Source organism: Haliotis rubra, unplaced genomic scaffold (genome assembly GCF_003918875.1).
Source record: "Haliotis rubra isolate DU_JTF1 unplaced genomic scaffold, ASM391887v1 Scf436, whole genome shotgun sequence".
Classification (NCBI taxonomy): Eukaryota; Metazoa; Mollusca; class Gastropoda; order Lepetellida; family Haliotidae; genus Haliotis; species Haliotis rubra.
The window spans coordinates 80,939-105,686 of NW_025767120.1; the positions used below are offsets into that span (position 1 = coordinate 80,939).

The 24,748-nt window shown below is 39.9% G+C and overlaps 1 protein-coding gene across 1 annotated transcript in view; it reads right to left on the bottom strand.

The window, feature by feature from the left end:
* The window catches only part of LOC124289211 (E3 ubiquitin-protein ligase rnf213-beta-like), a gene marked incomplete at its 3' end in the record, with an annotated part of 178,699 nt that overhangs the window by 80,907 nt on the left and 73,044 nt on the right, over window positions 1-24,748 (bottom strand). The window contains exons 8-12 of the mRNA XM_046725815.1: window positions 22,172-22,413; window positions 15,361-15,624; window positions 6,701-6,902; window positions 5,745-5,821; window positions 4,715-5,027 (exon numbers count right to left, since the gene is read on the bottom strand). Coding sequence (XP_046581771.1) covers window positions 4,715-5,027; window positions 5,745-5,821; window positions 6,701-6,902; window positions 15,361-15,624; window positions 22,172-22,413 — 1,098 coding nt within the window. The remainder of the gene's footprint in view (window positions 1-4,714; window positions 5,028-5,744; window positions 5,822-6,700; window positions 6,903-15,360; window positions 15,625-22,171; window positions 22,414-24,748) is intronic.

A 24,748-nucleotide genomic window follows, 5' to 3' on the forward strand; every position in this document is an offset into this window, starting at 1 on the left:
GGACAACAGCTCTGAATTCCATCTGTCACAAGGAGTATTGGGTACAGTCAAGTCAACTAGGAATAAGCCTATAGCCATTCAACCTAATCAGATGATCACCATCACCGGGTCTTGTATCGCCATATACCTGGAAGTTACACTGCTGTCACAGAACATCTTGAAGCTGATTCGGATTTACAGACAGGTCTTTCCATATGTCCACGAAAGTGGTAGAGGTTGGTAAACATGGTAACACATCAAGGATTCCAGTTAGATGCTGCAACCTATCCGCCCGAAAGTTATTACCATTCCCCGAAGGCTAAACTCTGTCAGCTACAGCAGGTTCGTGTTGTTACCCAAGTACCTATTGATGTACCTGTAGACAAACCTACTCAATCACCACAGGACACTTCTTCCAGTGGCAGTTGTAAGTTTGATTTGTCGGATAGTCCACTTGATGATACACAGAAGCAGCAAGTTTCAGAGATGCTACAGCTGGGACTCTATTATGTCTTCAAGTATCACAGACTTAGGATGTTGTACCACTGTGAAGCACTCAATCAAGCTGACTGATGACATCCCTTTCAAACAGCCACATAGACGAATCCCTCCTGGATTATTTGAAGAAGTTCGGGAACATCTACATGAAATGCTTGCTTGTGGAGCTATCAGAGAGTCCCACAGCCCTTACTCTTCTAACGTGGTACTGGTAAGGAAGCATGACAACACTTTACGCTTTTGCATTGACCTGAGAGCTATTAATGGACGGACAATTCGGGATTCGTATGCCATTCCAAGGATTGATGAGACTCTGGATTGTTTGTCTGGTGCTAGACTGTTCAGTAAGCTTGATCTTCGAGCGGGATACTGGCAAGTAGAGCTCGAAGAAGAGGACAAGGAGAAAACTGCATTTTCTGTCGGACCATTAGGTTTTTATGAATGTAACAGGATGCCGTTTGGTCTCACCAATGCGCCAGCAACATTTCAGAGACTGATGGAAAAGTGCATGGGAGATCTGAATCTAAAAGAATGTCTTATATATCTGGATGACATAATCATATTCTCTGATACTGTTGAAGAACACATGAAGAGGTTGGAAGCAGTGTTTCAACGCTTGAAAGATCATGGACTCAAGCTGAAACCATCTAAGTGTGAACTGTTCAGAGAAAGGATCAAGTATCTAGGACACATTGTATCAGTAAATGGTATAGAGACAGACCCAGAAAAGACAACTGCACTCAAAACCTGGCCTGTTCCAAAGAATACCGATGACGTAAGAAGATTTCTTGGATTTACCGGGTACTTTCGCCGCTTTGTCAAAGACTTTTCCAAGATAGCTAAACCCATGAATGATCTTCTCGTTGGACAGCCAAAGAAGAAACGGAGACGGACTACATGTAAGGACGAGTGGACATGGTTAGAGGAGCACCAACATGCCTTTGAAACTTTGATATCACACTTGACAGAACCACCGATTCTAGCCTACGCCGATTACACTCAACCATTTGAGGTACATACGGATGCAAGTGCAGATGGATTGGGGGCCGACTTTATCAGAAACAACAAGGGAAATTAAGAGTTATTGCCTATGCTAGTCGAGCTCTTAGGAAAGGTGAGAAGAACTACCCCGCACATAAACTGGAGTTCTTAGCTCTCAAGTGGGCTGTCACTGATAAATTCCACGAATATCTCTATGGGAATCAATTTGAAGTCAAAACAGACAACAACCCTTTAACGACGCCCTCACAACTGCTAAACTTGATGCTACAGGTCATCGGTGGCTGGCGGCTTTATCAGCGTGATGACTTCAGGATTACGATCGTCAGGAACAAGAAACCAAGATGCTGATGGTTTGTCTCGACGGTATGACTATCAGGAAGCATCCAGGAACGTTGATATCCCGAGCATCAAGGCCATTTGTCATGTGCACACCACAACCTGCAACAAAGCAGAGAGTCTATCTTTGATGAGAATGCAGTTTTACCCAAAGAACCATCAATAACTTTGTCAGCTAACATCAACAGTTGGAAGAAGGAACAATCCAAAGACCAAACCATCTCCAGAGTTGTACAACTATTCATGGAAGGTCACAAGCTTACTTCAAGGTTGAGATCACTTGAGACTCCTTCAGTTGGAAAGCTTCTTCTGGAATGGGACAAGTTGACTATGAATGATGGAGTTCTCTATCGACGTGTGAAGGTCAAGGATGAAGTTCTTAGTCAGGTCATTCTTCCGAGACATCAAAGGGAAACGGTTCTCAAGGCAATTCATGACAACTCAGGACATCAAGGCAGAGATCGTGACTTTGACTTAATCCGCAACAGGTTTTACTGGCCTGGAATGAACGAGGATGTGGAGAGTTACATCAGAAAATGTGGAAACTGTATCAGAAGGAAATCACCAACTTCACAACGATCTGCTGAACTAGTGAACATTCAAACAACGTGCCCAATGGAACTTGTTTGCATGGACTACTTGCAATTGGAGGAATCGAAAAGGAGGTTTTGGAAATATTTTGATCATCACTGATCATTTTACACGCTACGCCATTGCCATTCCTACTAAGAACCAATCCGCCAAGACAACAGCAAGAGTTCTCTTCGATAATTTCCTGGTTCATTACGGATTTCCTGCCAAACTACACAGCTTATCAAGGTAGAAACTTCAGAGAGGCAACATTATCAAGGAGCTTTGCCATATCACTGGAATACAGAAAACTCGAACAACACCATATCATCCCCAAGGTAATGGAATGTGTGAGCGATTCAATCAGACACTTCTCAACATGCTTGGAACTCTCGAGGATGACAGGAAAGCTGATTGGAAGAGTTATGTATCTCCGCTTAGTACATGCCTACAATGCCACGTAAACATGATGATAGTACAGGATTTTCACCTTTCTACCTGATGTTTGGTCGACATCCACGACTGCCAGTTGATGCATTCCTGGGAATAGACAACACTCATGGTGATCACACAAAAGCGGAGTATGTTAATAATCTGAGGAAACGATTGAACTTTTGCTTACGAAAAGCGCCAAGGGAAGCCCGTAAGGCAGGCCGACGACACAAGCAGAGATACGACACAAAGGTGCTACTCAACTCTTCAACGTGGTGACCGAAGTTCTCATTCGGGTTAGTAGGACTCACTGGAAAACACAAGCTTGCAAACAAGTGGGGACGGGAAGTATTCACTGTAGTTAATCAACCTAATGAAGAGATCCCAGTTTTCACTGTGCAGCAGGAAGATGGCAAAGGTTCTAAGAAGACTTTGCACCGAATATGCTTCTTCCTATTGTGTCAGTTCCAGTTAAACCATTAGCCACAGACAAACAAAAGAACAGGAACGAGAAAGTCAATGTCCTTGAAAATATGGAATTCCAAGAACTGAACGATTCGGATGAAGGAAGTGTTTGCGAGATGATGGTGATGCTACCAGCCACTCCTATACCGGAGGCATCGACAGTACATGCTACCGATGCATTTGAAGCAAGACGTAACAGGAACTGGAGATTCTACGTTGGAAACAGTTGGAACTGTACATGGATTTCAAGATTCATCTCCAGCTTTCACAGAATCACCTGGAACATCACGCAGTTTAGCAATCCCATCAACCCCTGTGGAACAGTCATCTGCTTCAGCTGAACAAGGGCTCAACACATCTTCCGCTTCTGATACCGTTGTTGAAGACACAGTTGATCCTGAGCTGTTGCCGAACTCTGATATGGGGAGGCCTACCCGTACCAGAGTTCCACCAGCTTGGTTAAGGAGTGGTGATTGGGTCACTAATTTTGGTATTCAGGCTTTTCCATCTTCCCCAGGTCGTCCTGTTGCTTTGTCAGCTGAAGAGGTTAGGTTGGTTGATACTTTCCAGCGGTGGCTGGTACCTTGGATTTTGAAGTGTTTGTATGAGTTGTCATTTTGTAGCTCGGTGTAATTAGTTGTATAAGTTTGTGTTTTGTTCAGTTTTAATGTGTTGCTGCATTTAAATGTTGAGGACAACATTTCTCAAAGGAGGGAGGATGTCGCCGGATGTATTTCCCCATACATTTGCGTATCTCTTACGTTATTCCTCTCTGCTCATTTATTTGGCTTCTTCTATCACTCTTACTCTGGTTGTAATACCAGTAGTATCTCGTGCATTACCTGTTCCGCGTGACATCTCATGCATTACCTGTTCCGTGGCGTAGGCATCTTCATATTTGCCACTTCATGTCACGCCACGTCGAGGTGAGTTGATACACCCCTCGGCCATACATCATATTATATTGATGTTCATGTGTATTTTACAGGTATGTACCTTTTCTGTCTACTTTCTTTGTCATCCTCTAAACGTATTATCGTAAAGGTGCGCAGCGATATCATAGTATTTATAATATCTATAATATTTCTATAATAAGGCATCGCGTTGCTAAATTACTAATTAAACACTGGCACCAGCACGTAAGTAAGTGTGAGTGATGTCTGCTTCCTTTAATTTTGCTCATAATATTCAAAGTGCAATATTTCATAAAATGCTATAAAGACCATTTTATAAATGGTAAAATTCGTGCGATCTTGATATTGGCACTTCATGTCACGCCAAGGCCGAGGTGAGTTGATACACCCCTCGGCCATACATCATATTATATTGATGTTCATGTGTATTTTACAGAATAAACAGATTTTAATCAACCACGCCTCAGTCCGATTAATCAGCGGCCAGGACCCGCGACATATTGACATACTTTACTTACTTTAATGCAGTGGTTCAAATCAATATTTGATGTAGATATCCGGGAAGAGTAGTTTTCCATCCAGGTAATGATCTGTTTCATCTTTTCATCAAGCAAACAATTCACCAGATTGTGGACTTCTTCCACTCTACCCTCAGGATTGTTACTGTTTTCATTGTGACATTGACACACACTGATACTTGATGTGAATACATCAACAGCAGCAAGCAGTAATCGGGTTGACTGATAGGTATCAGCCAAACAAACATCAAGAAGATCTGCTGCTATTTTCACACACATATATCTGTGCTCTGTGCAATCCAGCTCTGTTTCCCTGTAATCAAACAGACCTCAAGATGAACAAAAATATAAAATGTACAGAAAAGGAATCTACTAATGTATTTGATGGAAATTTCAAACTGTAGTTGCATATAAAATGTGTGTTGTGGCATATCCTACACTTAGAACTGTATATCACTCTGTATTAAGTTATACAGTCATCAAACAATAGTTATTATCCATAATGACTCTAAGAATACTTACTCTACAACATCATTGCCACAAATCCTGTATTTCACCACAATTCTAAATCTTTGTCACAATGTAATGTTGAACTTCAACAACTTTGGCAGGAATGATAAATAGGATTCACCATTTGCGTTTTATTAAGGGAAACACTCATGATGAATCCTCTATAACAGAATTTCCTGTAATACCAATTTATATCTTTTAAGTTTAAAATCATCCACAGCAATTTAAGTATTAGTTTTTAACACAATTTCTTATCCATTTCAATGTTAAGAGCCTTTATGTTGATGAAATCTCCATGAATTTTATGAAGTATGTTTGGTATGTTTAACTATACTGGTTATTTCATCAAGTAAAGAAAGAAGTTAAGTTACATCAAAATTTCTTTGTTTGCTTGGTAACAATAAAATGATTTGAGTTGGGTAATAACACAGATGGGGATGAAAATATTATCATTAACTCATAGTGACCTTTATGTAGTGGTGTCTGAAATTATAGCACAAGTTTGCAATGTTGTATGTACCTGTGATTCTTCATGCCTCTCCTTCCTGAGACTTCTTTGAATTGTTTTGCCACACTCAAAAAGCACTCTCTCAGATACTAAAAATTAGAAGAAAAACACACATTTCCTTTCAAAAACCATATTAAAGAAATCTTGCTTAAACTGTATAAATTGTTTTCAACTGGTTTTCTCTAAAAAATTCAATGGATATGTTTCAGATGACCCAATATCCACCCTCAAACATGCAAACAATGTGGTACAAAGGGCTGAGCTCTCTAGATTCCCGCTTAAATGGACTTGAACCAGGAGGGTGGAACTTGGATGAAATTGAGCTGCACTGAAAACACCTGTGCTGCTGAATGTGAGGCAACAAGTCATACCTGGGATTTTATCAACCAACCCAGCTGATCTGTTTCTACTCTCTCTGAAGTACTGTAAAGATTCAGGTTGAGGAAAAAAGCAGCAGTTGCTTATGAATTTCCGTGAAGTGCCACAATGATTGAGTGTCAGTTTGTTCTATTGATCACCTAATATTTACAGCCTAAATACAGTATCTAAGAAATTGTCAAAAGGTGAAAATTCACAATTTGATCATAAACAATGCAGACTAGCATGCCATGGGAAATGCATGAATGCTAAACCTATGAATATTGATGCAACAAGGAATGTAGAACTCCAGATGTGTCAAAAACATTGCTAGGTAGCAGGACCTATAGGAGCCCAATAGCAGTGCCAAAATTGCCCCACAGTAACATAAATGTGGTGCGATGGTTTCAGAAAAACCCTGCAATCATGTAAAACACTTTCCCAAAAATGCATGAAAGTATCTGAAAATAGGGGCAATAGTTTTGCTTTAACACCTTGAAACTTGCTGACTCCATAAAAAACAGGAGGAATTAAATATTTGGCTTACATTTATTAGTTTTTATCTAAGATTCATCTAAATTATTTGTGGTAAATCTATAAAATATAATTACCTGCTTTGTCTCACGAGGTAAAGAGGATCCTGAGCTTTCACAGTAGAAATAAAGAGTTGCTGTGCATATCTCAGGTGGAATTACTTGTAGATCTACAACCTTTCTCAGATTCAGAAGAGATACACAAGCCATGAGTGTCCGTGGGAGGAGGAAGTCTGCTTCAAAGTAAGGAGATAAACCACGGAATACCTCTTCTTCAGATCTGGAAAAGAAGAAGTTGGTTTGATTATATATTCACAACATCAACAAATATGAGGTTTTGATAATTTCTGTGAGGTATAGAAGCTAGCCACTAAAACACTTTGCAATCAAAAGACACACGGCAGAGAAATTGACTCATGAAATTTGTAAACTTCAAAAGTACTATGCTGTTGCTTATTCTAAGATATGTGCATGAGAGGAACATTGTGATTTCAATGTCTATCATTAGTAAGCACTGGTTATGTTTTTCAGCATGTTTTAAGCAATATAGCAATATTCCAGCAACATCATGGCAGGGGACACCAGAAATGGGCTTCACACAATGTACCCATGTGGGATTCAAACCTGGGTCTTTGGCATGACGAGCCAATGCTTTAACCACTAGGCTACCCCACCGCCCCTCCTAACTCTGAAGATATGTCAAGAATATGTAATTTTCTGAATAAAATTGATATTTTATACTTATCCTGACTCATGCTATTTTGCTTGTCTTCTTCTTCTTGCGAACACAGTGGAACACTTGTATCTCCCAATTGAAGCTCCCTTCAATGTAAAATCACTAATTAGTACTCACCAAGAGTTATCTCTTTCCCAATCATTTGCGCGGGAACAAGGGCGCCACTTCCCGCCACATGCCTCACTCTCTCCTTATATAGTGAGCCCAACACTTGAATTTTCAGGGAAATCCAAAGTGTTATGTGGGGAGGATGGGAGGGCTTACCTCATGAGTCAGGATAAGTATAAAATATCAATTTTATTCAGAAAATTACATATTTTTCCTTATCCTGACTCATGCTATTTTGCTTGTAGAATCCTACGGATACGGAGGTGGGAATACAGAATACTTTGGATTTAGATAATTAGTGATTTGATAACTGTAATTATTGTAATAACCCCTATGGGAACTTCATACAGGCACTGAATTGATAAATTACTGCTGTTAAACTTATCAGATGCCATATATGGGTTACTACAATATATAGATATTATGATAAACATAAATAAAGTATTTACAACATGAATAAGACTAAGACTAAGAAAGACTTAAGCTTGATAATATAATAGCATAAACTTCATAGAGTTGTTAGCTAATGATATTATTATGATATAATAAACATAGTACTGAGCTTAAGATTGTGATTGAACTTAAGCTAAAATATATAATAGCATAAACTTCATGGAGTTATTAGCTATATACATCCTGGCTGCTGTTGCTAGGGATACTGTTGTGAAATAAGCAGTAAAAATCTCGTAAGATTGACTTATCTTCTTCGAGGGACTGTCAACTGCTGTGCGAGGACCATGGGACCAAAATGGTGAATACCTGAGACGTCCTCGGTGGTGATATCTCTCAGATAGTGGTTGGCAAACACCATATCGGATCTCCAGAAGCAGCCCTCCATGATGGTATTCAAAGAGCAATTGCCGTGTAGAGCAAGTGTTGAAGCTAGAGCTCTAATTTCATGTGGATTAGATGCTCTTGGAGGGTCGAGTCCTGCAGCCTTGTAGGCGCGTAGTATGACAGTTCTGATCCATATCGAGATACTTATGCGTGAGACTTCATTCTGTGTAGCTGTCGAAGAGGGATGAATAATCGTTTGAGTTTTTGTCAGCCTCAGTTTGGATCGCCCGTAGATATATTTTCAGTGCTCTGACTGGGCATAATGATAGATCCAGTGTATCATGAGGTCCGAGAATTGATGAGAGAGCTGGAACGTGGAATAATCTGTCTGGTTGACCTGGCAACTGGTTCTTGGCGATGAAATCCCAGCGTAGTCCCATATGCACGATGTTATGATTGTCATCAAAGCGTGTTCTCTCGTAATCTAGTGCGTGAATCTCTGACATCCTGGCTGCTGTTGCTAGGGATAACAGGAACAAAGTTTTCTGTGTCAGAAATTCGAATGATGTTGATTCCAGTGGTTCATATGCCTCACTTGTGAGGTGTTGTAGCACTATATTTAGATCCCATGCTGGAGCGCGAAACCTTCGTTTCTGATCCTCCAATCGGAATGCACGTAGTAAGGTGAGTAACTCTGGGGTCTTCGTCAACTTGACACCCGTTCTCATAGTTATGACGGAGCTTAAAGCTGCGAGATATGTTGATAATGTTGAGCCTTTTAGACGTTTAGTCTGTCGTAGGTAACATAAGTGGTCAGCCACTTGTGGATGTGTAGCATTTCTAGCTGTAAATCCTTTCTTTGCAGCATAATTTTCAAAACTGTGCCACTTGTCATCATTATGATAAGTTGCGAGTGGAGTTGCATAATGCAAGCGTGACTGCATTCGCTGCTCTGGCTGAATAACCTCTCTTGTTTAGACACGCCTTAATACAGTCCATAAGTGAAGTTGGAATGCTTCTGGCTTTCCGTGCGCTTGTTTGGTGTGAGGATGTATTAGTAGATTCTAGCGCTTTGGAAGTTGTAGTATTGGTTGTCCGATTTCTTGAATAAGAGTTGGAAACCACGTTCTCGCTGGCCAGTAGGATTGACCAAAATCATTTGGAGGCTCGAGTTTGCTTGATTTTCTGTAACACCTGTGGGATTAGCGCTGGTGGTATGGGCAGCGTCGCAGCGTTGAGTCCTTCCCACGATATGCTTAGTGTGTCCATTGTCCATGCTAGTGGGTCTGGGACTGGTGATCTGAATGTTGTCAGCTGATTGTTGAAGCGAAAGTGGCAAATAGGTCTATTAGTGGAGCTCCTATTTTCTTGATAATTTGTGTGCGAATATCTCTGTATGGAGCATCCATTCTGTCGGCGATGGTAGGTGTGGCGAGAGAGAGCCGTCTGCTATTACATTCTTTGCTCCTGGAACGTGACATGCTCTGACATGTATGTTGAGATTGTCGACTAGATCGAACAAATGAAAACATAGAGTCAATAGGTTCGGGGACCTGGTTGAGCCTTGTTTGTTCACATAAAACGCCACTGTTGAATTGTCTGTGTGAATCATCAATTTGGCATTCTTTAGTAAGTTACACCAATGATGTATGGCGTTTACTACTGCTTGCATTTCTAGCAAGTTTATGTGTAGTTTGCTCTCTTGTTGGCTCCATAACCCTGATGCCGTCCTGTTGGCGAGGTGTGCTCCCCAACCTTGGAGCGACGCGTCTACATAGAGATGTGTTTTCAATTACGGCTCTATTAAACAGATTCCATCCCAAACATTCGATCTCTTGGTCCACCATAGTAGGTAAGGTTTGACGTGATTCGGTAGACTGAATGGTTGAGGGTCGTCAAGATGAGAGTTGATGAGGACCTGTAACGGACGTAACTGTAGTCTGCCTCTGACTGTCATGTCTTGAGCTGACGTGAGTAGACCCGACAGGCTCTGCCATTGTCGTAGTGGTAGCGGAGAGGGTAAGGCTTGAGGGATTGTCTGTTGGATCTTGATCCATCGGTCCTCCGGTACGACGATACGATTCTGCGCCGTGAGAAATCGAATGCCTAGAAATTGCAGATCTTGCGTAGGTTCTAGGTCCGACTTGAGTAGATTTACTAACCATCCTAGCTGTGTTAGTAGCTTGATGATGAAGTTTAACTGTAGTTTGAGACGCTGTGGATCTGGATCCACTTGTATCCCGTCGTCGAGGTAGAATGCACTGCGTAGTCCTTGACGATGTAGGTAAGATACGATAGGTTTTGTCATTCTTGTGAATAACCAGGGGGCCGATGAGATTCCGGAAGGTAGTACTTTCCATTGGTAATGCAGCCCGTCTAGTGTAAACCGAAGGTATTTCCTGGAGTCGGGATGTATTGGGATGTGTAGATATGCGTCTTGCAGATCTATGCTGGCCATGTAGACTCTGGGACGAATTAAGTGCCGTAGTTGTGGTAGGTGTATCATGCGAAACGCTGGCGGTTTGCGTAGATAGTCTCTGTTGAACGTGCTCATATTGTAGATGAGACAAAACTTTTCCTTGGAATTTTTCTTGGGCACTAGGAAAACTGGGGAGTAGAAGCCTGGTTCGATGTTTACTTGGTCCAGTACTTCTATGGCCTGCTTGGTTAGGAGCGTTGATACCGCTTCTCTTAACTTTGGTAGTTGTAAAGCCTGGAAGTCGAGCCTCGGAGGGATGACTGTCAGCGGGGGCGTGGCCTGTAGTTGTATTCGATATCCGTGCTGTAGAATGTTGGAGACATATGGATCCTCTAGGATTCCCCAGTTTTCCCAGTGCAGTTGAAGGCGTCCACCCACTTGTGATGGTTGTGGGGGTGGAAGACTCCATTCGTTCCGAACCTGTCCTTCATCGTTTATAGTTGCGGGAGCCTCTGGATGACCTGCCTCTACCAGATCCTCCCCTGTAATTGCCGTAAGGGCAGCGAAAAGACTCTTTTGCTCCTCTTACACTTGCCATCTTCCTGTCCCATGCCTTCTGTAGACCGGAGAACTTCGATTTGCCTGAGTACCTCTGCGAAGTTTGTCTGATGACGCTTGCTAGTGTATCCATAGACTTTGAGTACCTCTCTTGAGTCTTTAGAGACTTCTTTAGAGACTTTGTCTATGTTACCATCGAAGATGGACGGTGAAGACCACGGGGCTGTGTAGAGTGATGCGGTGAAGTGATCACCCCAGTTACAGGAGGCAAGGAGACCTTGACGACGAGCCATAGTTGTAGCTGCGGATAGTGCTGTCAAGTGATCCGTAAGGAACTGCTGGTCCTTCTTCTGCATGAGGAGGGCCGAGTAAATCATCCTGTCATCCTCAGATGTAGAGTCTCTGAACTTCGTGAGGAGAGTTTAGTTGACTGTTTTTGATCTGTTCAGACCAAAAAACATCCTCCTTGACATGGTTTCCATCTGGACTAGCTTGCGGTCATCTATTCTGTAAGTCTTGGACTTGGCATCGCTGATCATCTTATAGTTATAATCGATATCTTGTGCCTTGTAAAAAGGGTCCAGGTCGATGCAGGTCGCTTCTTGGAGATAGCGGACTGCGTCCCACGCCTCTCCTCCGAGGGTAACTCTAGCGGAACACCAGACCGGAGGGGGTCGTCCGACAACAGTTGACAGGGTAAGGGCTCTGGTGTATTAGCCATGGCTAAAATCTGTTTACGTGACCTATCTGCTGCGCGTCTCAAGATGCAAAATAAATATTTATCAAAGGCAGAATTGGATAAATTAATACAATAATTGTAACGTGAAACAGTAGAGCATGGCGTAGTACAACTAGGGCATATTAAATGCGGGTCAGCAGCAGAAAAACGTAATTTACAAATAGTGCAGATTTTCATCAACGCAATCTACTGAACAAACACGGAGTCCCGTGAATAAAACAGTAGAAACACGAATAAATATCAATGCATTATGTTGAAGGATACTAGCTACACCTCTATAGAAGTCTGAGAGGTAAATAACTAAGAATAAACAAAGGATATAATGTGTAGGGAGACACAGGCGCTCTCACATCCTGCTCACTGGGCGAAGAAGGAGAGAGTGAGGCATGTGGTGGGAAGTGGCGCCCTCGTTCCCATGGAAATGATTGGGAAAGAGATAACTCTTGGTGAGTCCTAATTAGTGATTTTACATTGAAGGGAGCTTCAATTGGGAGATACAAGTGTCCCACTGTGTTCGCAAGAAGAAGAAGACAAGCAAAATAGCATGCGTCAGGATAAGGAAAAGTATAGTAGATTTGAATGTATAGATGCACATATCCACTGTCAGTATCAGCGTGTATTAAGGCTGGGACAGTTCCAAATTTTCTACCTGGGTACACGTCTCTCTTCACAAACACGCACGCACACACACGCACGCAGCACACACACACACACACACACACACACACACATGTATTATAACATATTCCATTTCACGGTTATAACGGGTCTGGGTATTGAGATGTGTGAGATTTTGAAAAGTGTCATGTGTGACCTTCAAAATAATGTCAAGGTCATCCTGAAATTACTCGTGTCTGTGTAATCACACAATGTAGGCTGTCGACATAATTGAAGACATTGGGTGCAACTTTTTATGAGATATCTTGCTTACATAAGTTTGAAAAGTGGTCATAAGGTCGAGGTCACCCAAACTGACTGGTTTTTTTTGCATAACCCCCAATGTAGGCTGTCACCAAATTTGAAAATATTGGATACAACAGTCCATGAGAGATTGAAAAGTGGTCAAAGTGTTGTGGTGTCCTTGAAAATAAGGTCAAGGTCACACAAATCCACTGGTGTCTGCATAATCTCTCAATATAGGTTGTCACCAGATTCGTAGACAATGGGTACAACTGTTCATGAGATATCGAATCAACAAGAATCAGGACGTACAGACAGAAGTTGCTAACTACATAGGTCCCCATTCCGTTTTGTGGGGGGGGATAATTAGATAGTAATTCCCCCACATGGGCACAATGTGTTAAGCCCATTTCTGGTGTCCCCCGCAGTGATATTGCTGGAATATTGCTAAAAGCGGCGTAAAACTAAACTCAGTCAGTCAGTCAGTGAGTAATTCTGGAGACTTGCAGCATAGATGATGAGAACAGTGGAGACACAATGAAGAGCATTTTCTGGATCTTGCAAAGCCTTGAGGGTGTCTTCTCATGAAGTCACCAGTAGGGGGAACACTATTCGCACTAAGTCACTGGCGATTTTGCTTTGAAGTTTCTAATCCAATCAGGATTAACGGATTAGTCAGTTGGTCACTCGAGCGAGAGACGCTAATGAGCTGTAAATTACATGACATTTATTAGTGAACTCTGTTCAACAATTTTATGACAAATATACATAGATGGTCCGGACCACTTTCGTCACTAAGTCCTACCATGGCAAATGCAAAAGTTCATCCCAACTTCGAGAGGCGGCAGATATCTTTGTTCGGATGGTTTCATGTACAGAGTCAACAAAAAGAAACGTGATGAAACCTTAGTATGGAAGTGTACGACCAAGGATTGCCATATGACCTTGACCACCATCAGTGATATCCTCACCAGACCCTCCCAGAACCACAACCACCCACCAGTGGAGACCGACATCAAGGTGAGAGAGACCATGGAGACACTAAAAGAAAAGCCAAGGCCACGATCAGAACTCTGCCGCAGCTGTTCCAGGAAGAAGTAGAGAGTATGCGGGGTGGTGACTGGACACCGGAACACGCCACCCTTGTTGGCAACTTACCTACGTTTCATATGAAGAAAGACACCCTGTATAGAGCAAGGAAAAAGTCATTTCCTCCTCTACCTTCCCATCGTCGTGACCTAGTAATCCCTGAGCAGTACCAAACAACAGAAGGCGGGGAACAGTTCCTGGCATTTGAAGATGGGGATGAGGACAAGATCCTGGGATTCGCCACCACATCCAACTTGGAGAAGTTGTGTCAAGCCGACACCTTCTTTGCAGATGGTACGTTTATGTGACACCTCACATATTTCACCAGCTGCACACCATCCATGCTGTTACAGACGTCGGTCAGATGTTACCCTTGGTCTACCTGCTGCTACCAGACAAGAGTTCCAATTATCTGTCGTCTCCCCAAAGTCACCTTTGGTCCTAAGCGGATTAGTAAATTTAATCTGACTATTATGTCCCGTAATTGCAGTAATTGACTATTTAGCGAAATTCGCACGAAGTCACCCAATAGGGATAAGGGTTTTACCAAGTTGGTGACTTTATGAGAATAAACCGCCTTGAGATAGATCATGAGGGCTCTGAGTGGGCAGAATGAGAGATCTTCCACATCATCTGGGCCAAGGATGTATAAAAGCAGTGGAATGGTGAACAGTCTGTCTGGTTGGGCAGGTTCTTGGTGATAAAGTCCCAACAAAGACATATGAAGACCTTTCAATGCCAGTTTCTCTAAAAACACACCCTGCAAAACTCAAAAACCTTGCCACTGTAGCACAAGGTAAGAGAACGATGCTGACGTAAGATGACTAAGAACCACACAAAGGTCATAAGCTGGAAGTCAAAACTTGGCCCACTTGACCAGCTATTAACAAAAGAAGCATTCGCATTTATGGCATTCTAGAATTCTTGTTATCTTTTGCAGTAGCCACAACAGAGTTGTGAGTTAATGCCTGCGAGAAAAAATCTTCAGGTTTTTTTAATGTGAAGATGTTGTAGCTATGATATGTAACAACTTGTGCTGACCTGCATTTGGGAAAGAAATACCCAGTACCTTGCAGGAATTCTCAAAGATCTTCCACTGGTTATAATAGAGGGAATAAGTGCTTGCATGTTGTCCCAACACAATGGCTTGGGAGGTGGAGGTGATGCCAGAAACCACTCAAACCAAAAGCAGGGATTTCACAATGACCATTCTAGATGTTAAGGCAAATCAAGCTTCTTTGGATGAGATGAAGTCTTCGATGAACCAGGGAAGTTAAGGAGATCCTCATTCACCCCAAGTTACCCTTTTAATTTACCCCTGTAATTATTTTCAAAGTCATGCACATGTAATTTCTTTTACTCAAGATGTAAAAATTGATGGTATCCCCAAATCATGGTAGGACAATACTTACATGGTCCATTGGGCACAATTCTTCAGTTTTTCTTTGTGTTGCTCTATGCTTTTTATACCCCACCACATATCATCAATGTGTTTTGTTGAATATTTCAACATTGGCTTTGAATCTTCTCTCAGAAAATGCAACAGTGGAACAAAGTACAACCATGAAGAATCTGCATGTGATTCCTTGTATGTGTTTAAGTATGGATGAAAGACGGTGTGGTATGTCACTGAGCTATTTTCCTCCATCATTTTAAGAACAGCTCCAGCAAACGTCCTGAAGGAAAGACAAAGGCAGTCACATAAGACATTAACAAACTGAGGAAGTACTTGGAGAGGATGAAGACATCCATAATTGTTCTTAACCATGCATCAATGCCCAACAGATAGATAATATGAACAGACTTCTACCTACCATTAGTTAATAACTGTACTAAAGTATTGTCGGAAATAGAAAAAAAATGTTTTTAGGCTGTTACTCTGTATCCCTAAAATTTACACAATTGCAAATAGCATATGTCGAAAAATAACCCACATCAGCCTAACTGAGTGTTCAGTAGGAAGCGTAATAGGATATCCAGAAAAGCATGTTTACTCGTAAAATCTGGCAAAACTTAGAAAAAATACGAATAGCTGCTGAAAACAATAGATCAGACTATAGATGGCAATTAGGTCGTGCAGCTACGTATGACGACGGACCATTGATGCATGAAATGCATGTGCTGCATACAAGCACAAGGGATCATCTCGAAGATATTTTATGCTTTTTCATGTGCGTTGTATGTGTCTCATCTACTGATTAACATCTTACATGTATTACTTTCATTATTAGTGTTTCTCATTTAATTAATAAGGTACTACTGATAATATTATTTAGTCTCTATATTTGCTTTGTGTGTTTTGATCCTTTTTGCAAAATATGCCCTGATTAATTTAATCAAGAATATTCTCCATTCAGCTTTTATCAATGTTTACCGATTGGCAGTACGACAATTTTCAGAACTATAACAGTCAGAAATATCAGAGCATCACTTTTTCCTACCATATAGGTATTTCTTTCTTGTATAAGAATGAATGCATTCCTAAGAGAACTTATTATTGTCACATGATAATTTAACCACAATTAAATAATACTCTTTTGTAAGATATTTACCAGCAAATTATTGTTTACGTTTGTCCCACATATTACTAAACTCTTACGGTATACAGAATCACAAAAGAAACTCAAATGTCACAGGGGTTTAAGGAAGCACATATCACTGTTTATAAGGCTATGTTTTTTTGAAAATATACTTCCTTCCAAAAGTTTAGACTCACTTAAAACATTCACTTTATGATGTGGATACATATACATTGTATATATGGTTACATCAAAGATTGTTCTCCACTAACTTGGGCGAACCAACTGCAAACATTATGCAGATGAATTGCACGAGGATCATGCATCAAATTGCTGAAAAGCATGTGCAAATATTTTGCATGTGAACAGCTGCGTTTTGGTGTAAAACTTTGTTAAGAATTGGCCAATTTTCACTGACTTTTTATCATTTATTGAACTCATGACAATCTTTTTTAACATTACAAATTTGTTTTACAATACATCAGTTCATGTGCAAACAGTACCTTTAAATAGTATGGAATATTTTGCAAAATTTAGTTTAGAACAGTCGCCTGAAGTAAGAGGATATATTTACCTCGTGAGTCTAAACTTTTGAAAGGAAATATATAATAAGAGGTGTATGAAATGGGGTCACCTCAAGCAAGGGGTATAACATCTCACACTTTTTTCTAGCAGTATAACTTTCAGATTCCATTGGCAATGTCAAGCAGTGTTTGACAGTAAAACATTGCATTTTATTGGAAATAATTGTTATAAGATCTCTCTCTCTCTCTCTATCTGAACGCCTTGTTCATAATATACATTTTCTGTGATAAAGTATTGTATTGTTGGAGGTTTAACTTTTTCTACTTATATATGACAGATAGGTTTTCAAAACAACAGAAAAATAATGGGTAACTCTTAGCTTAACTCATCAAATCTAAGCCCTTCCGCTATGTTACGCTGCACATTTGTTTATCAAAACACTCTCTGAAATATGGATAGTCACACATACTATTGATCTATGGACAGTAGTTTATGTTTAATTAATTGCCATTGAGGCTTTAGCTATTGCAATACATCGATAGTCTGATCCATCGGTACACTCCTACTTTATGATACTGCACAGTATGGGCCCTCTCAGTCTGAATATGTATATTATTGAATTTTGTTTCCTAAGAAATATCAAAAGCACACAATCAATCAATCTCAATTAATCTCAGTCTCAAAATTTGTGTGTGCGTGCGTGTGCATGTGCATGTGTGTGTGCGTGTGTGCGTGTGTGTACTCCACTGTATCTGAACTCCTTGTTCATAAAATAACTCCTTGTTCATAAAATACATTTTCTGTGAATAAAGTTTATATGAACCTCGATTGATTGTCAAGAGGGTTGATAAAACTAGGGCAATGAGAGATTAGTAAGTGTTGTATTACATGCAATTTGCCTGATAAAGTAAGGGTTATTACTGTTTTGAGTACATTAACTGAACTTGATTGTTGCAAAAATATGTTCACATAATTGCTGTATACTGAAGTACATAACTGTACATACACATTTAAACATATACTCTTCCAAAAAAAGAAACTTGACATAGGAACAATATAAATTTGAAAATATTTGATGCAAACCAATCCATCCTGAATCCCAACATGTGGAGGAACGTTGAACAAAAACATAATGTTACCTTCACGTTTGTAGTGAATTGCTAAAACGCACACTACATGAAACGCACGTGTATCACAAAATTGTGTATCAACCTGATGTGAAACCTATGACTGTAGGCTTTAAAGACACATCAATGGTACTCCATATGCATTGCCTTAAGCCACTATAGATGACAAAAGAATGCCAAGACTGACAGAAGCTCAACAACATAATGACATCGGCCATGTACAAACCTATGCACCTGATACAACAATACTGGGAGTGTCAATAACAAACCCAGGTCAGGTCGATGTGGAGTTACCACAACCGCCCAGGATCGCTACACCTGGTTGAGACATCTTTGTTCACACACCACAACTGCAACATCCACAACAACCCAAATTCCTGGATTGCACTGAATCTCCGATCAGACAGTGCGTAATCAGCAAAAGGAAGCCAGACTTTTTGCCAGAAGACCAGTTTGACGTAACGTCTTGAGACAACGTCACCAAGCAGAACGTCTACAACAGTGCAGACAATGAGTGAGATGGCCACAGGCAAGATGGAGGACAATCTTGTTCTCAGATGAGTCTCGGTTTCTTCTCAGATGTGCTGATGGATGTTCATGTGTATACAGACGTGGGAATGAACATTACGCCAACAACTGTGTACAGCAGTCGATAGATTTAGTGGTGGAAGTGTCATGGTGTGAGCAGGTATCCATCATCCTTCTTGGTCACCCGATTTGTCCCCATTTGGACATCTATGGGATACTCTGGAACGATGCTTGCACCAGTGTAATCTGCCACCTCAGAGACTAAAAGAACTGTATGCAGCAATTCAGCAAAAGTATTAAAACATTCCTCAAGACAGCATTCGACATCTCCTTTCTTCTATTGGACGCTGCTGCCAAGCTGTTATCGATGTTTATGGTGGTCACACCAGATACTGACATTTTACTCTGACCAAGTGGCTTTAATAGCCCTCGGTGGTTTAAACCAAACACTTTCTGGATAATCATGTTTTGGAAATTTGTAAAGTGATGATTTTACTGTAATTGAGCAATGATGTCATGTTTGAATCAGTTATATGCACGCAGTAAATAAACTCCGAAACAGCATGTCAAGTTTCTTTTTTTTGAAGAGTATATACATCTATAAGAGTTTGCGAGGTGAAAAGTTTTGGTAAGTATAATCTGATCAAATATGTTGTCACTGAAGTCCACACTAGTTGGTCCGAAGTACAGTTTGTTCAGTTCACACTGGTGCTAAATAGCTTCCTGAGAAAGTTGGGAGTCTTGTTTCCCTTCATTGAGCATACTTAAAGGTCACATAAACCCTAGGGGGTACAAATACATAAATCACTAACTGGCATCGTTATAAATGAAACCCCGTCATTAAAACTACTCATTTCGACCTTTAATTTACTTAAATCGACCTTTTTGACAACAGTGCACAATTCTCACCCGCGAACGAAATTTCAACCAATCAGAGCGGCGCGCCTCTGTGACGTCATATGAGGAATAGCTTTGAGGGCCGATGCAGAATTCATCTACATTTTAGGGGGTAAATTATCTTGTTTACAGGCTTGTATAAACCTGAAATCGTGACAATTGTTGTGGAAAATGAAAGCTATATGTTCTCACAATCTACTGTCATTTAATTTTGTCTTCTGCTTTGCCTAGTTTCGAGTTACAACTTGTTTTCATAGACGATTCTGTCAAAATCGATTGGTGTCGTTAGGCCCTATTTGTATAATGACTGATCCAAATTGATCCCATTTCTGTGTTTTTTACCTCGATATTTAATCATGTCATGTAAAAATCTGTTTGTATTCTCAAAACAGTGTCGCCCATAAGTTTTCACATGCAATACAGCAATTAATACCCCCTTGTTGTAACCCGTGTTAGGTTGGTATAAACCTACACATGTTATTTGTCATCATTCACTTGATGGTCAGTTAATGAATTTATAACAGGTATAATTAGTGGTAACACACTTAGATTACCCGACAAAGGTTCCCATTTGGCATTTCTTGTGTCTGGAGTAAATATTCAACATTATAAACATCGATCAAAGGATTAACCGGTAACACGCTGATTGATTAATTACTTTTATATTACACAGCGGAATTTTCAAAAGGTATGTTTATGTATGTAGATTTACTAATCTATACTGAATACACTCTGTCGCTGTCGGTGTCTCGCGTAAAACAACGTCCTTCTTTCAAAGGATTAACCGGCAATACATTGATTGATTGCCCATTATTGGCTAACTAAATTACTGTTTTAAAGAAAGCGGACATTATGCAATTAGTTGCCAGGTGTGCTATCTTGGGTGACCAATGAGACTATACACCAATACCTGAAAAGATTTATCACTCTTTTTTCGTATATTAAACTGTTAAAAGACACATCATTTGGAACAGTTTTGTGGATATTGATGGATACATTCCTCGAACAAGGTAATGGCCTGATATTGTTCCTATAACTTTAATCTGTTTTAATTTTAATATTTGCATTTTGTTTTTATTCATTTGTCGTAGCATTCAACAGAATCATTGTTTTTGCCGTGAAGTGTAATGAGACAGACAACATGCACTAGGGAGGGGTGTGTGCGAATTATGATTCACATTGGCAAACTATAAAATGTCTAGCTATTACAGTTCTGTTATAAATTCACTATAAGTATCAGCAGATCGTCTGCTTTTTATTTAGTTTCAAAATGCATACAAGTGTGATAATAAACTAATTAGGATTATAAGACCAAATATAAAGACGCACATTGACTAGTATCTACATACTGGTGAGTGGACATTAACCATGGGAATGTAGCAAGAAATTTATCGCTAGTATTGTGACTTCGACCCCACCTCGCCTCCGTGGAAGAAATCGTTATGTTATAAGTTGTGTCATGCAAAATCCGTTTGGTTTTGATTCCAATACATATTTAACTACTGAGTAGAAAGTAGTCTTGATTTTCTAACTTGATGAAAACAAACTATAATCTCATTAATTCTAACAGATTGTTTTATTTTTAAAATGGCGGCTACCCTGTCGGGAACATCCGCCAGTCTGAGGATAAATGGTATTTAGGTTTGTTTTCACTCAGTTATAAAATCAAAACTACTTTCTACTGGTAGTAAAATATGTATTTTATTGATGGCCAATAGGATTTTGCATGACATAATATATCATAACAATTTCTCTCGTGGCAGCGAGGTGGGTGTCAATATAATACTACTTTACAATATTATTGTTACTTCAACCACAACCTCACTTCCGAGGAAGAAATCGTTATGTTACAAGTTGTGTCATAGAAAATCTTTATGGTCATCAATCATATGCATATTTTACTACAACTAGTAAGTACTTTTGATTCTTTAACTTCCATGAAGCGATCTGAACACAAGTAAGATATCGCTTCAGGCTTCCACAACGCCGCCGGACTCACAAACATAACCCATTTAGCATACGAACCGCGGGGTCCTGTGGAAATCTGTGCATGGGGACACCATCACCCAACCCCTAGGAGCAATTGACGACAAAGCAACGATTCGGCATGTCGCCGTTGATGTCGAGAAATCATCAAAATTGATGAGCGCTACACATTTTCTATACAACTAACTGAAAATCGTTCCTCATATGACGTCACTGCAGTGCTCTGGCGACAGAGTTACGTAACCTGTCTGTGGTTTCGTTGGCTGGCGAAAGGGAAGCAGGCGACTTTTTGGCCACTTTTAATCGCTCGGTATTAATTAACCACAAGTTTTTAAAGAATAAATTTGGTGTTCCGCATAAGACTAACCACAAATCTTTCATATGTAATGGTTAAAAGAGTAACAAAAAACAAAGTTTATTGGTTCTTTAATGGCTAAAATGATCATACCCCCTCTTATGACAGTTTCCTATTGAACACTGAGGTATTTGCCATGATTCTCTGAGTTGGATTGGACAGAATACTTTCATTTGGAAATTGTATGCTTTAAAGTTTGACTATTATTGAGGGTAGACATAAGTCACTCATGACATAGACAGCATCAAAATTATCAATATCACAAAAGGAACTTTCAATTACTTACTTTGAAGACCTCTTTGGGAAGTGTGTCCTTAAAGCTTCAAAGCCTTCAACAGTATTCTGCTGTGAATCTGGCTTCATCATCAAAATCTTGAGAAAATCCCTATTCAGACCTGCAGCTTTGAAAGGAATTTTGTTTTCACTGTGTGCAGACAGAATAAAAACACTAAGCACAAGGGAAGCTGCAAAATTCTTTTCAATCTTCACAAGATGGTCCATCAGAGGATCTATGACGTTTTGGAACATCTACAAAAGACAAATGTAGTTATGTGATTGCAATAGTAATGCATTATAGAAAAAGGTAAGTCATGAACTAATATTGTCTTATTCAAGTGATTATCAAAACAGTATTTTGACCAAATAGTGTTCAACACTGATCACATATACTATACAGGTGGAGAAGGGGGCCTATAAAATCAATATAATGAAAAGTAATAGAGCTTGACATTTTTTATGTTATCCATGGGACCAATGTGTGAAGAGCAGTTGAAATTGGCATCACTTGCTGTGGTATATCCAGAATATTTCACACATACCTGTATACTAAGGCTGAAGAGGCTCACTTTTATTCAGATACCAAAACTTAAATGCAGTTAGTATTATGTCCATCAATAGGTTTTTCCTCTATTTCGAGCCATCATGTTTGTCATAATAATGCCATCACGTGCACATGCAGAAAATGTATGGCTGACTAAATAATGAAGGTCAGATTTGTCTGTCATTCTTGGCATGTTCCCTATCAATATCGATTACAGGTCGAAGCAGGAAATACATAACAGTTTTTTTGTTTTAAAACCAATACTTGTATGCTTTTCTTGTTTTGAAATATATTTTTTAATGTATTTCCTTATATATAACACCATAAAATTAATACAGCTTTATCATGACAGTCTGTAAATAGTTGAAGTCAAGAACAAACTAGTAAGAGATATTATAAGCATGCTGATCAAAAGTAACCACTCAATATTCAAGTAATAGCCACTTATAACAAGCACAATTTAGAAACGCTGTTATGGATATAACCTGATATTGAAAATTTAAGAACTGTTTATTCTGCAACCTCTGAATTTCAGCTTAAACTGCATGTATGTCATGCCACAGAGTCTCCAATTGCTGGAGACTGGAATGGCCCAAAATGAAGTGGTCAGACATTTTGGGGTTCATTGAAACATGATCTCATCTCTGTGGAGACGTTTTCAACATTATGGGAACACGAGAGATTTGCCTCAGACCAGCTGTCCACACATGATGTCACATCAGCATGACCACATTCGGCTGATCCATCTTTGGAATCAATACATGACTGACTGTTTGACTGCCAGGACCATTCCTGGCTTACATCAAATCAAACAACATTTACAGTACAGGAGACAAGATTGGGATTGTGTTTTGTTCACTGACGAGTCAGGATTTCATCTGGACAGCTCAGATGGCAGGGCAAAGGAGTAAGAACGGCAAGGTGAACGGTATGCTGATGTGTGCGTTGTTCACTTTGGATATATGGTATCAGTATCCAATTCATATAACAAATTTATGCACCAGAAATGAAAATTATATCAGCTAGGAAACGCATTTTAGTTAAAAATTGCAAACATGACGTTACCTTAACTATTGCAGCCCAACCTATAGTTTGGCATGAAATGCATGTGGACCCGTTTTTTTGTAAATATCTCTTCATCCAATGATCCAATCGATCTCAAACTGTGCAAGTGGATTTTTTTGTCAGACAACCTAATCACATTGTAAATCACCGATTTTATGCATTTGTAGTAAAGAATCTGTCTATGTAACTGTCAACAAAATAAACAGCAGAACGCAGACGGCTTGCAGAGGGAGGGAGCCAATGACCTGTAACAGCGGCAGTGTTGGGTCATAAAGGTCAATGCATGTGCAATTCATGATAGTTACCTGTGCACTGCACAGTGATAGACCGTTTGGATCATTCACATTGACTACTTCTAGCTGTCATCATGAAAGCTTATTCAGATGATGCTAAATGTTTAATTAGAAATGTGTTGAATTTTTTTTAAAAAGAGAGCAAACGTAGTAAACCAATTTATAAGGTGTCGGATTACATGAAACGTACAACTTTTGCTCTTGGCATGAAAAAGAACATTGTGCTAAAAATTGTGAAAAATAAACCAACAACCAATAAACAAAACCTTGTACAAAAAGGTAGGCATCCAAAGTTAGATTCTTTTGACATCAGGGTCATCAGAGATGTCATTCGCCGGCTATTTGCTACAAATGAACACCTGTCCACAAGAAAGTTAAAACACATCCTTGCAGAGGATCATGACATTAATGTTTCTAGGTTTATGCTAAGCAAACTACTGCTCAAATTTCGATACAATTACAAGAAGGTAGCAAACCAGAAACTTGTAATGTGTGAGAGATCTGATATTGTGAAAATAAGGTGTAACTATCTGAGAGCAATTAAGCAGGCAAGAGAGGATGGGTTCGAACCTATATAACTGGATGAGACCTGGGTCAATGCAAACCATACTGCTGCCAGACAGTGGCTACCCACTGATCCCAGTGATGGTAGGAAAATACCAACAGGCAAAGGTGAACGTTTAAT